Below are 14,973 nucleotides of genomic sequence, written 5' to 3' on the forward strand. Positions count from 1 at the left end.
AGGGAAACCTATATGGTTTATTTGCTATTTATATATATTGGTTTTCGAGAATACGATCAGGTGCTCACATTAGTGGGAAGGTGCGTATTGTGACAGAGTGAAAGTGAAATAAGAAAAACATCAGTTTGACAACAAAATGGACTCCAAATAATTATGTACAATTGAGGGGTTTCTGTTGTAAGGGTCGACGGCGTTTCAATCTTTTAGTTAGTTAAGATTATCTTCAGGACATAAAGTGAGCAATCTGAAATCTCTATCTGGGGGTCAAAAAATTAAGGAGGAAAAGGGATGAGACATGGTGCTTCATGTGGTGGTGTTGAACTTCATGCATGGAGATATGGATAAGAATACGTTCCTAGGAGGCCAAACAGAGGCGCTGTTTCCAGGTGAGAAGTGGGAGTCCTGCTCACATATGTTAATCTAAAAGGCTAACGGTGTCCTTCCGATGTGATTATCATTTTGGTAAACAGTACACTTAGTCTCCTATTGGGGGTTCAAGGAATTGGAGGTGTTAATTGAATTCTGTGGTCGTCAAGGTGAAATCAAATGGGAGTTCTGCAGGTCGGCCGAGCTTCATGTTTTAGGGCGGTCTAATCCCCATTGATTGTAGTGGGTTCTTGGCTTCCAAGGGGAGTGGGTGCGTCGTCTAGGTTTGGGCTGCTAGCAGGCGAAGTTCACAGCATGAATCAAGGAAGCTGGACGAGCCCGAAGATATACTGAATATTGGGGGAGGAAGGATACAGTAGTCAAAAGCAAAAGGGAGTTTTTACCGGAGTCCCTTGGATTGAGTTAGCCTGGCTACTCACCTCTGTGTACCGGTCCGTGCATCAATTAGGGTGTATTCTGTGTGAAAATTCGTGATCCTTCAAACCGGTATTTAATCGCGGCAGACAGGGTCATCTAATCACCTTCCTGGTTTTCGCGCTGCATCCAATGTTACCCAAAGGAGAACCGGGGTGCTTGAAGACACAATACTCGCAGGTAAGTAAAGCGGCTCAAGATTTGAAAGTTTAGGAACAGGGAGGGCCAAAAGGCAGCACCAAACATACACCATCAGCGGCACGCACAGGGGCAGCCGTATGCAAAGACGGTGTTGGGCGCCCAATGCACTTCAATGGAGAAACTCCGTTTGGGAAATAGGCTGCAGGCAACAAGCTGGAGGCTGTATGAAGAAAACCAGCAACAGCTGAGGTAAGATGGGATGATGTAGGTCGTAAAGACATAGTCGCTCGAGCTCCTCAAGGTCCAAGGGGTGGGTCGGGTGCAGGAGTGTCCTTTGACAAAGGGTTTCGCTTTCAAGAGCCAGGTGCAGGGGGGTAAGGCGTGCGGGGGAGGAGCCTTTGACTTCACTCTGTAGGCATCGTTTTGGAGTCCAGGAGGGGTCAGCCAACGCTGGACTTGGACTCAGGATCACTTGGCAACCTTTTCTGATCTGTGGGCCACCTGGACACTGGCCAGTGGCATTGGTTGCAGAGTGGTCAGGGATCACAGATCCAGAGGGCCCCAGAGTCCTTTGTGTTGCTTTCTTGTAGACAGAGCTGCTGTCCTCGTGAGTTCTGGTCTTCTTCAAAGGCAGACCGTCCTCCAAGGGGTTGTGGAGGTCGCTGACTGCATGACCGGCATTGTTTCTTCGCAGGATCTTCGAGTGCAGAAAACAGGCTGGTAGGGCTGGGGCCAACTCAGTGGGCATCAACAGTCTTCTTCACCCTTCTTAGGTCAGCAGGAACTAGTTTCAGGGGCTGGGGGAGTCAACTAAATACCAGATTTATGGGTGTTTTAAGGGTGTGACAGGTAGGGCCAATGGGCACCTTAGCTGAGGTTTCTAAACCCTCAACTATGCCACCCTCCTGTAGGAGAGTGCATAATTCTAACCATGTTGGAGGAGTACCAGCATCGCCTTCGGGGTGGAGTTGGCAGAGGTGGGGACACCTCTAATTCCTCCTAGTTGTTCCCGTCTGTTTTCCCACATAAAGTGGGAGTTTAAACCGGGGGTTGCCATCTGCTGCTTGCAGCAGAGGCTGTGGGTTGCAGGCATTTGATGCTTCCCTTTTAAGTACTGTGCCAATCCTGTGGTATGTTCTAGGTACCAAGGGTACCATTTACCAGGGACTTACATTGGCATGATAAGCGAATTGTGGAACAGTTTTAGGGAAGAAGATTGACATAGGGGACCTGGTTGGCAGGGACCCTGTACACTATATGCCAAATCACATCATTTTCCAGGGAAAAGGTAGGGGGTACTTATGCCTAAAGAGGTTTTTTCTCACAGCCAAATTTTAGTGACCTTGAGGTCCCGGTTGCACTCAACACCGCATGGAATATCATTGACACTGAGCCACTTACCATATGTAGTCCAGCCATAGACTGCTCATGGATTTTTAAAGCAATACCAGAACGCACTGCAGCTTCTCTGCTACATCTCCACGCCAAATGTGACACAGAAATTGGGCATATCCTCACTCAGAAAGAATGGGAAGAAAACCTCTCCCTCCCACATAAGGTTTCACAGGATGCCAGATTACAATACATCCAGTTCAATAAACTATATTGGGCATACTTGATGCCTACATGTGCCCCAAAAGATTTTACACTGCTGCCAGTGTAGACTGCCCTCACTGCCTTGCTCCCAAAGCAGACATGAAACATATGTTTACGCCCATCTCAGTTGTATCCTCTTACTGGCATGAGTTGTTCACCATATTGACCTCCTTAATAAATCGCCGGGGACTTTTAACCCCGGAACACCATCTCTTGGGCTTACTAAAAACTCCAGAACAGACAAGGTTGTTAACAGGTTAATAGATATTATTATTATGTTTCTTATATAGCGCCTGAATCGACCCCCGAAGGGGTATCTCCGCTCTTGCCTTGGGAACCCGTCCTGGCTTTTCCCTGTGAGATAGCCCCTACAGGGCATCCCCAAGGTGAAAGCCAGGCATCCCGCCGCGGGGGGGCCGTTGTGGAGATTAAGCAAGCTTAATGCCCAGAGTTGCAGAGTGTGAACCCATGATTAGGTCAGGCACCGAAGCGAGAATTATCGAGTCCATGGACATTTGAGCTCAAGACCCTGCCGCGTCGGGAATTGAACCCTGGTCCCGGGTCTGACCTCTGCTTCAGGGTCTGCCTGCTCTAACCAGTGAGCCACACTTCTCCATATCACCCTTTTATTGGCCAGATGCTCGATCACCATGAAATGGAAAATCTCTTCTCCAGTCCATGTCTTACACTGGTGCACAGCAGTCCTTTAATAGGTAATGGTGGAGTCATTGACTCTGCGCAGGAAGGAGGCCACAATGTGGACTTTGTGAGCGCACCATGGGACTTACTGATCTTTTCTTTCCAGGAACACGCCAAAGACAACATTAGACCATCTTAAATACTTGAGCTGGAGTATATCCCGAAATTCCTTACCATCTGAAACCTTACAACCACATTTACTGCAACCCACCCAATTCACGTCCCCATTCCTCCCCTCAGAGATATTCAAAGTGTTTCATGTATACCATAAATCGACACTTAATGTGGAATGTTGTCAATCGAGATTCTGGTTCCGTCTAATGCTTTGGTTACACAATTGATTTAATATGCAGTTCCTTTGCTGCCCAATGTATAGGTTGATTGGATGTATATTGTAATGCATCCATAACTCTGAACAAATATATTAACCCCAAAAAAAGCAATGAAATTGTTTTGTTTTGTTTTAATTGGGAAGCATAGCAGTAGACAGCCTTGAAAAATAATTTAGTACAGCCCAATATTGACAGTAGACTTCACCCAATCATGATTTGCTGCATTTTAACAGGGCAGAGTGACCAGAGTTATACATGTGCTATAGCCATGGCCAAAAACGGCATCACATTGTGGCCTACAGTGCTGAAGTACTCCACCTCATCATGATTTGCAGCATTTTAACAAGGTAGAGTGACCAGAGTTACACATAAGCTATAGCCACGGCCAGTCAACAGCATCACAGTGTGGCCTGCTGTGCTGAAGGCCATTTAAAGATTTAAAGTGGAAGGTGCATGTGCAGTGTCTGCATCCAATGGATCTGACCACTACTTCCCTTACATCCAAGTCTTAAGCAGAGGATGGGTCAAAGAGAACTCACTTTCCAGAACTGTACAATTTGTCTGTATAAGCGCCCTAAACTTGCCAAAGCACGAATAATTCATTGACCTGGCCCTCCAACTGGCAAGGTGCTCTATCATCATGAAGTGGAAGACACCAGCCTTACCACTGGTATCTATTTGCCAATCCATGGTCATGCGTTAGGGCCACAGCAGAATTGACTGTGCTGCTGGGCAAAGAGGCAAGAGCACTACAGAAAAGTCCAAATGTGGGTTTAAGGGACAATTTACTTTAATACTTGACCGACAGTTTTAAGGACGATACTAGACCCCACTGAACACTCAATCCGATATTCCACTCCTCCGGACACTTATTTACATTACTTGTTATATACGTGGAGTATTGGTATGAACGGCTCTCCAATTCGGTTTATGTGCTCCGAAACCCTCCTCCGACTAACACAAGAGTTAATCTTTTACAATCATTCCAGGTCTGTTCTACTGTTAAATGTTCTATTTCTCTTTTAAGGCATGATCTTTGTCTTGAGACAATATGCAAACTTTTACCTGCATACCTTCTGATTACAATATGTATGCATTTGCCTAATGCTCTGCATATGCAATCACTACACCGGAATGTATCCATCTAATATGCAATGCATGTATGTTATATACTTAAACAAAAAAATCAATAAAAACCTTCCAGAAAAAAAAGAAACTTTTTTTTTCAATAATAAAAAGGAGTACTCACTTTGCAGAATTCAGGATATAATGCATGGGGATCTCTTGAAACAAGAACAGGAGCAGCTTCCGTTGTTCCACCTTTCCCTAAAGAGTAAAAATAAAGAATGCAGAAATAGTAGTCATTCATTTTAACTTGTTATTTAAAATAAAAAATAGGAACGAGAGCAGGCAGACATACTTAGGAACAGATACATTTTTAATCCGTATCGCAGGGAAATAGGATATTTGTTGCAAGAAAAAAGGTTCTATTGGGTTTCAATTACTGTAACATGAAACTGAAGAGTTGCTAAAAAAAGAAAATAATAATTAAGAAAGCAAAGAATGGAATGGATAAATAAATGGTGGAAAATGAAGTACAGTTGCGCCACCATCTCCATAACGTGCACTTCTTTTTTGGGCAAATAGCCACCTGGGAAAATGTCATCACTCACAGGGCAAAACAGCCAAGGACTGAAGTGGTCTGACACACTGCCCCATGCGGTTTACTGTTGTGGGATAAACTGAAATGACAGCCGAATAGACCAGTGATGAAGGAAGCTCTCCCAAAGCCCAACTAAGAATGCACATATTAGTTTATTAGCATTTATTAATTTTTTTGAGTACACGTAGCGAGCGAGACAGCTAAATCAGTCTCTAGGTCAGACACAAAAAAGTCAATGATGCGCCCATTGTAGGAAAGTGGATTATTATGTGGTGTGGCTGTGAGACCTCATCATGTAATAGGATTACACTCTTTTTTCAAGTCCAGTTAGGTTGGTTAGAAACACCATTTATTGACCGGGCAAATTAACATGCGTTAAGCATTCAGAAGTCACAAAACAGTTTATAAAAAAGAAACAAGATACAATATGAACCAAACAATTTATGAATATAGATTGTATTTTGATCTTTAATTCCACACCATAATGACAAACATCTATCAAAGGCAACCGAAGATATGTATTTTTAAATAAAGCTTAAATCACTGTATTTCAAAAAGGCAGTAACTCCTAGTAATCTATTGCAATTGAGGTTTAGAGTGAAGTTTCAACATAGCGAATGTCCTTAACATGTATTTTGACAGGCCAAATCTGATGAGGAGCTTGTCAGGGTGACCGAACAGGGCCAGAAGGACAGTAACCTGTGGTCTTGACCAGTCACAAGTCAGTTTCTGTATACTTCCTTCAGACCTCCAAAGAGGTCAATGGAAGTGATCCTGATGCAAGGGATACAGGATGCCAAGGATGCGATTGCTGTGAGGTGATGAGACCTTTGGGGGCCACTCCTTGGGCCTAGGAACATTGGTGGTTGCGTAAGCCTCAGTACTTACTCTCACAATGCTGCAGCAGGGTCCAGTGCAGGACTACTTTGGACTGGTCAACTAGCTTTATAGCAAGAGGTTTCCTTCAGGATTCTTCTGCTTTCTTCAGCGGAATGAGGGCAGCGGAGGCAGTCTGACCACTAGGCACGGGTCAGGGCTCAGTCCTCCAGCATGCACTAGTATCGACAAGGTAAGCCAGCCCAGCAGCAGTACAACTGGACACTTACAAGCAGTCTCCTTTTGTGGGCATGTAGCTCAACAGGAGACTAGACCAAATAGTCCTTGTAGACACTAGGTCCTTGGCAAGTGGGAGATGGTTCAGACCTTGGAGTCTCAATCACCATACCCACAAGTGCAGGCCATGTGCTCTTTGTGAGCGCTAGGGTGCAGCAGGTGTGGTCCATCTTAGTGCAGCCTCCCTTTGAGCAGTCCAGCTACTCAGCAGGGGCAGTGCTTTTTCTGCCTTCTTTGGTTCCAGCAGTATTACGAGGTATGGGTGCCAGTGCCAAATGAGGGTCGCTCAACTGAACATATACTTTTTAAGGGTTAGAGCATTGGCACTGGAGGCTGGTTAGCAGGTCCCGGTGCACTTTCAGAGTCTCAAACCAGCATCATTAGTTAAAAGGTCATGCAAAAAAGAGGCATTCCCTCATACACATCACCCAAGTTCTCCCCCAAAAAACACAAAATAAGAAACCTAGCAATAACTCAAGTTTGTGGACTACGTCTTGACACTCAAAAAGAAGTGTTTGTAGTGCGTTCTCAAATGCAAAGCTTCTGAATTGCATAATAAGTGACCATACAATTAGCAAGGTCAGTATTTATTTGCATACGGCAGGCCTCTGTCTACAGTGGCAGGGCGGACAAAAGAAGTATGGCTGGAATGCTGACCTGAGCAACCGCCAGTGGCTGAGGTTAATTCAAACACTTTAACCATCAGCTTGCTGTTTTTGTAGAAACAATAAACATGCTGAGGATGCCATATAAAGAAACACCTAAAAATAAACAAATATGCTACTTACCAGTATGCATCTGTTCTTGACATGTAGGGCTGCTGAATTCATATCTGTGCATAGATCGCTGCCTAGTGTTGGGTCCCGATGATCGCACATTGTTGTCCTGGAAGAGTCTTCGAAGTATCACGAGATAGGTGGCTCCTCCCCTGGACTACAGTGCGCATGGGCATCGATTCCATCCTCAGATTGTTTTTAGCCATTGGGGCCAAGATGGAGTGAAACTAAGTGAATGATGACCATGCCAGAAGTATGTGTGAATGCTGCAGCCGCTACAGGCGCCGGGGAGGAGGGCGGGCGATATGAATGTCAGCAGCCCGACATGCCAAGAACAGATGCATACTGGTAAGTAGCATATTCGGTTCGAGGCATGTGGGCTGCTGAATTCATATCTGTGCATAGAATACATAGCAGTCCCTCCATCAACGGCGGCCGCCCGTGCGAGCTGCAGCAGTTTGGAAAAGTGTTTTTAGAACAGCTGCCTGCTGTTTAGAGTGCACATCAACACAGTAATGTTTTGTAAATGTGTGTGTGGTAGACCATGTGGCTGCTCTACATATGTCTTCCAAAGGAATATTTCCAAGGAAAGCCATGGAGGCCCCCAACTTTCGGTTGGAGTGGGCCCGTGGTGGAATGGTGAGAGTGCACTTGGCTTTCTGATAGCAGATCTGAATACATTTAACGTTCCACCTGGCTATACCAGCCTTGGAAATGGTGTTACCTTTGTGTTGTGGTGCAAAGGCAACAAATAGTTGTTTAGTCTTCCTAAAATCTTTGGTCCTATCAATGTAGTACATTAGGGCCCTTTTGACGTCAAGTGTGTGGAGCATTCTCTCCGCAAGCGACTCTGTATTTTGGAAGAACACAGGTAGTTCTATAGTCTGGTTGATATGGAACTGAGACACTATCTTAGGAAGGAATTTAGGGTTAGTGCAAAGCACCACCCTATTAGAATGAATTTGAATAAATGGCTCTTGGATAGTTAGTGCCTGGAGTTCACTAACTCATCGTAGCGACGTAATCACTATGAGGAAAGCCACTTTCCATGTCAAGAATTGAATCTCGCAGGAATGCAGTGGTTCAAAAGGGGGACCCATCAGCCTGGTGAGGACCACATTGAGGTTCCACTCTGGAGCTGGTGGAGTCCGTGGAGGAATGACTCGTTTGAGTCCTTCCAGAAAGGCTTTAATGGCAGGCACCCTGAAAAGTAAGAGGTGCTGTCTGTTTTGGAGATAAGCAGCTATTGCGGATAAATGTATACGAATAGAAGCATAGGCCAGATTACATTTGTACAGATGTAAGCGATAACAAATGATGTTTTGAATAGATGCATCCAGCGGGTTAATGTTGTGGTCTGCACAGTAAATGACAAACCGCTTCCACTTCGCCACATAGCATGCTCTGGTGGTGGGCTTCCTTGCCTCCCGGATGATGTCCATACAGTCAGGAGGTAAGTTGAGGTAGCCAAACTAAGACTTCAGGAGCCAGATCGCCAGGTTGAGCTGTTGCGGATCTGGATGCTGAATGTCGCCATGGCTCTGCGTCAAAAGCCTGGGTGTGAAGCGCAGCCTTTGATGCGGTACCACGGACAGTTCCAGAAACGTGGTGTACCATGGTTGGCGAGCCCACGTCGGAGAAACCAGGATGAGAGTCATCAAGTGCTGCTTCAGCTTGCGTGCCACCAGCGGTATTAGAGGTGCTGGGGGAAAAGCGTACGCAAATTTGCCTGACCAGTTCATCCATATCGCATGGTCTTGCGACTGTGGGTGTGGAAACCTGGCGGCAAAGGTTTGGCATTTTGCGTTCTCCTTTGTGGCGAACAGGTCTATCTCTGGATGAGCCCACCTTTGGAAGTACGGGTGGAGTACTGATGGATGTATCTCCCACTCGTGCATTTGGTGGCTCTACCTGCTGAGCAGGTCCGCCATCTGATTGTCCTTGCCTGGGAGGTGTTCTGCCATGGGGAAAATGTTTCTCTGAATGGCCCACTTCCACATGCTCGGAGCCAGATGAGACAACTGTGGAGAGTGTGTTCCTCCCTGCTTCTGAATGTAGTACATGGCCGTCATGTTGTCCGTCCGGATCAACACAACCTTGTTGCACAGATGTACTTTGAAGGCTTTCGGTGCCAGGAAGATCGCCATCAGTTCTAGAACATGGATGTGCATCTTCCTTTGCTGTGGTGTCCATAGTCCCTGCACAGTGTAGAGGAGTACATGAGCTCCCCATCCCTGGAGAGAAGCGTCCGTCGTCAGGATGATCTGTGGCACAGGGTCTTGGTAAGGTCATCCCTTGCAAAGGTTTTGTGGATTTCACCAATGCAGAGAGTTGTATGTCCGACCGCTCACCAACACTAGGTCCTTCAACTGCCGTGAGCCTGAGTCCACTGACGTGCTAAGTACTCCTGAAGCGGACGCATATCTAGTCTAGCGTTCGGCACTATGGAGATGCAGGAGGCCATCATGCCTATCAACTGCATGAACACTCGTGCTGGAACGAGTGTTGAGGTCTGAATTTTTGTATCAGCGATTGAATGCTGCTGACCCTCACTGAATTCGGCTGTGCTATGGCTGCCAGTGTTTATTGTCGCACCCAGATACTGCCGTATGTGGGCGGGTTGCAGGTGGGACTTTGGGTAATTCAGTGAGAATCCCAGATCGTGAAGAAGGTGAATGGTGTGGGACATGTGGGCGGCACACTGCTGGGCCGACTTTGCCTGGATGAGCCAGTCGTCCAGATAAGGGTAGACGTGAATATTTTGTCTCCTCAGGTGTGCTGCCACCGTCGCCAGGCACTTCGTAAACACCCTGGGTGCCGTGGTGACCCCAAAAGGCAGAACCTTGAACTGGTAATGTTGGTTGTGGATGATGAACCGGAGGTATTTTTTGTGTGACGGGTGTAGCGGAATATGAAAATACACATCCTTCAGATCTAAAGTTGCGAGAAAATCCCCCTGACTGAGCAACGGTAGGACTTGCTGCAGGGTCAGCATGTGAAAGTGCTCCGATAGGATGTACTGATTGAGGGGTCTGAGGTCCAGTATGGGTCTGAGGGACCGGTCCTTTTTTGGTATCAAGAAGTACCGTGAGTAAACTCCTGTGCCTCTTTCTTTCACAGGCACGAGCTCGATTGCCCCTTTTTGCAGCATGACGAGGACCTCCTGCTGCAATAAGTGCAAATGCTCGGCGGACATAGGACGGTGTCTTGGGGGTATGTTGGGTGGAGTGGATGTTAACTCCAGACAATAACCGTATTGTATAAGCGGTGTGACCCACCTGTCTGTGGTGATGGACTTCCAGACTGGCAGGATTTGTTGAAGTCTCCCCCGACAGGTGTTGCATGGTCGAGGGGCAGTGACAAGGCGTCACTGTTTGATAGTGGCGGAGGATCTGGAGTTGTTGTTTCCACGACCTCTGCCTTTGGCGCGGTTTCCACGATATCCACCTCGACTTGGTTTAATGTACGTGGTCTGCGTTTTGCCTTTATAGTACTGTGTGGTTTGGGAGAGCAGGCCTCTGGAAACACCTCTAGTGCTTGAGCGACGAAAAGAACCACCCCTGAACTGCTGGGACTGCAGAGCCCCCATGGACTTAGCAGTTTCAGTGTCCTTTTTGATTTTCTCCAAGGTGGTGTCCATCTCTGGGACAAATAGATGATCAGGGTTTACTGTCTGATTAAGAATGGTGGTCTGTATCTCCGGCTTGAATCCTGAGATTCTGAGCCAGGCAGGCCGTCTCAGCATGACACTAGTGTTGATAGCTCTGGCCGCAGTGTCAGCCGCGTCCAGTGCACATTTAATAGAAGCATTTGATATCAGCTTCCCCTCTTGGATGAGCATTTCAGCTGCCTCTTTGTATTCGTCTGGCAGGTGCTGTAACAGGGTCTCCAGTGTGTCGTAATGTGCCCTGTCATTCCTTGCTAGAAGTTTATTTGAAATGCACCAGATATTGGCCGCTTGAGCTGGCACCCTTTTCCCTGATGCCTTAACACCTTAGATTCCTTATCTGGGGGAGGAGCATCACCCGTTGTTTGTGAATTAGCCCTCTTCCGGGCACTAGAAACAACAAGAGTCCAAAGGCAACTGTCGCTTGATGTAAGTAGGGTCACCAGGTGCCGGTTTATACTTCTTCTCAATCCTAGGGTTTATTACCCTGGCTCTGGTAGGCTCTTTAAAGATCTCCCCAGCATGCTTCAAGACACCCTTCAACATAGGCAGAGTCTTGACAGTCCTCTCTGAGACGGAAAAGGTGTCAAAAATAAAGTCTACTTCAATGGGGTCAGCATGGAGCTGGACGTCATGATTTTTTGCTGCCCTTTCAATGAGGGCATTAAACGGAGCTGAATCCTCTGTAGGCGACGTTTTTACAGCATACATCTGAGTGTCTGGGGTAGATTGAGGATCACCTGGGTCAGCAGCAGCTGCCCAGGGTTCATTGGTATCATCTGGCTCAGTGTAGACAGGATAGCTGTACTCATCATAATCACCTTCCCCAGTGTCCACATCTGAATAAGTGGGTGAGACATCTTGGCCATGTGGAGAAATTGGTTCCACAAGAACAGGGGTCGAAGTGGAATCCTTCTTCCTCTTCAGTTGAATTTTATAGGACTCCATTGGCTGTTCTGGGGCAATTTTCCGCGTATGAAGGGAAAGCCTGCCTGTTTCGGCATCAATAAAATGTTCTTGTTGTTCTTCCAACGAAGATTGTCGATGCTTTAAGGCCGGGACCACCGTTGTCGACTTCGGCACCGAGGGCACCTTTTCGGGCACGATTTGGTGACCATCCTAGTGGCGAAAGCCTTTAGCGCCACTTTCGGCGGCAACATGAAGTGAATTGGCGTCGACTCTTTCTGAGGTTTATCGACAGGCTTCGAAGGTGGAGGATCTTTTGGCCCGACACTTGAGGCCTTGCCCTTGATGCGCTTCAGGGAGTCTGCCACTTGCTTGGAGAAAGCGGCGGACGGCTGCGTCGAGTCGACGGAATCCTTTGAGGCACCACTAGACGTGGACTCGTGGGTTGGGCCGCTCTTGGCCTTGTCTTGTCGACGCGGAGTCTCGAGAACCTTCGGATCACCGAGCCCTTTGTCGGTGTCGACCGTCTTCGGCGCCGATTTGCTCGGCTCGACTGCCTTGACCTTTGTCTTCTGCGTGCCAGACTTCGTCTCGACGCCCTTGAGCTGTTTCTTCGGGTCGATAACGCCCTTTTGCTTCGGCGGTGCCGACAGGTCCGAGGGCTTTGAGCCGACCAAAGTAATACGCACTTTAGGTTTCGAGGGGGGCACCAGTGCTTTCACTTGCGTCGAGACCGGTGTCTTCACTTTCGGTTTCGATTTCGCAGGGTGAGACTCAATAGCAATGTCCGTAGCCGAGCCCGAAGGCGGGCCGTAGAACCCACTGGAAGATCTTGGGTAAGGCCTAGTGGCGATCCCTCGACCTGAGCCTTTTGAAGCATTTCGGCCCCAATGTCAGTTTGAGTTAGCTCTTCTCTCGAGCTATCTTCCATGGCCCCAAAAGCCCCATCGTAGTCTCCTACCTCGTCGACGACTTCTTCCGCTTCGAGCATTTCAACGTCCGCGTCGTAGTTGTAGTCTACCTCCGACGAGGGATTGGACAGGTTCTCACTAACTTCCCGGTCAGCTCCCTCATCATCCCCGGCATCGAATATGTTCACAGGCGCCGGTGCAGTCTGCTGGGCCTCCTGGCGCGCAGCGCGACTATGCATAAGAGTCTTCTTGGATCGAAATCGGGAACAAGCCATGCAGCTTGCTTCATCATGATCCGGCGACAGACACTTGTTGCACACCGGGTGGACGTCGATGTGGGGATACTTGGAGTTGCACACGGGACATCTCTTGAATGTTCTCCGTTCCATGATGGTCCGTCTATAAGGTCTTTGGCGTCGACTGGGACTTCAGCGTCGAAAGCACGAAGCTCTCTGGAATCCGGCTCGAAACTGAGCTGGAAGAATCGGGCACCGAACGCAAGACTATACCGACGAAAAGCTAAAGGCCTTAAGAAAGTTTTATATCGATCCCGACTAGAGTGAACCAATATACATCCGAACCCAATGGCGGAAAAAAACAATCTGGAGGATGGAGTCGATGCCCATGCGCACTATAGTCCAGGGGAGGAGCCACCTATCTCGTGATACTTCGAAGACTCTTCCAGGACAACAATGTGCGATCATCATGACCCAACACTAGGCGGCGATCTATGCACCGATATGAATTCAGCAGCCCACATGCCTCGAACATAAATATTTCTCTCATGGACAATCTTTTCTATTCTCCAAACAAGTATTCAATTGATAATTCCCAACATACACGGTTAATAATTTTCTTAAAGATTTAACTAAAATGGTTTTTCATTTTCTATCTGGACATCTATTGTGAATCGGAAGTAACAATAAAACAAGATTAAAAGTCCTGACATTCCCTCCCAGCTAAAAAGCATGATTATGTTCTGCAATGGGGAAGGGAACTTGATATCGAAATCCCTGGTGACACATGTTGTGCCATATGGCAGAGAGCTACTAAATCCTGAATTTGCTTTCGCTACAATGAAAATGCTTTTAAGATGCTCGTTGGTACCTCGAGCCCGTCAGACCTTCAAAAGTATTCGGAGGCTCGGATGTGTGTTGGAAGAGGTGTGGTGAAGGAGGCGCGTTTCTACACACTTGATGGTCTGCCACTTGAGAATCTCTTTGGGGTGGAGATCCAAACTACAATAACGGTCATTACAAATATCTTACTGCCGCTTGATTCACTCATGGTGCTTTGGGGCGATCCAGGAGCGGACTGACTTTCCTTCAACAATTCCACGGTGCAGCCTGCTTACTCACTTTCTGTTGGCAGCGCTGGTGTGAGTGGCACAGATGTGAAAACAACCTCTGCCCCCATCTTTAAATATGTGGCGGGGAAAGATATGGTCACTATATGCTATGGAAAAACTAACTGCAATTGTACGGGATGGAGTGGTCAGGTTTGAGGTCCTATGGTGCCCTTTCACTACTTAAATACAACTCCTTAAAAGAGCGGATGGGCACCAAATGACCATGTCTAAACCTCTATGGGAGTTTGACATGCACATTATGTCCCAATCAGAAAATAAAGGTGGCTCATCAGAAAAACACCTGGTTGACACCATCTTACTGGGGTTTTATGAAGGAGATAATGTATTTCTATATACAAATTATATGTGAATGTTATTCATAAACGTTAACTGTCTTAGGCGGGTCGATCTTTCCATTTCATGTACTATATATTACTTCAATAGGTAATGCACTGGGCGTCTTGTTTAGTTTCTGAAAATGCAAAATAAAATTATTTTTTTTTAAGTCCTGGGAATTCCATTAACACAATCAATCACTCACCGTTCTGCCAATAGCAATGTTGAGACACTCTGCTGCCTCCATTTGCACTTCAGGCTCATCGAGGAGTAAACAGAGCATTTCCAGGAGTTCACAGTTATCGTCTGTGATATAGTACATTGCCACCCAATCAAGGTAGCTTGCCAGGGTGTTGAGAATTGCAATGCCAACTTTGTGGCACTGCTTGGCCTGTGTGTAAGAAAAAGACACATTAAGGTTAGTACAGAAAAACAAAAACAGGTGCTTATGTGAAAAATTATTCCAAAACCTAAAACAAAGTCATTATTCAGATGTTGTTTGTTCTTCACTTCAATCAAATGAGGCAGAGGTGTCCCAAGGCCTGACAAAAACACCAGACCCACAATGAATACTCCATAAAAGAGACAGGATTCCAAACCTATGCTACATTGAGCACGTGAGTGGGTAACAGCATTAAAAGAGTTCCAATGAATTGCACCCCAAGGCTGGTAAATACAAATGGG

At 46.8% G+C, this 14,973-nt stretch overlaps 1 protein-coding gene across 1 annotated transcript in view; it reads right to left on the reverse strand.

Annotated features, from left to right (window-relative positions):
- Positions 1-14,973, reverse strand: part of LOC147706789 (exportin-5-like) — a 1,247,062-nt gene that overhangs the window by 1,085,552 nt on the left and 146,537 nt on the right. Inside the window, exons 6-7 of the mRNA XM_086925922.1 lie at positions 14,495-14,680; positions 4,819-4,895 (exon numbers count right to left, since the gene is read on the reverse strand). Of these exons, the coding sequence (XP_086782048.1) occupies positions 4,819-4,895; positions 14,495-14,680 (263 nt within the window). The remainder of the gene's footprint in view (positions 1-4,818; positions 4,896-14,494; positions 14,681-14,973) is intronic.

Source organism: Lissotriton vulgaris, chromosome 6 (assembly GCF_964263255.1).
Source record: "Lissotriton vulgaris chromosome 6, aLisVul1.2, whole genome shotgun sequence".
Taxonomy (NCBI): Eukaryota; Metazoa; Chordata; class Amphibia; order Caudata; family Salamandridae; genus Lissotriton; species Lissotriton vulgaris.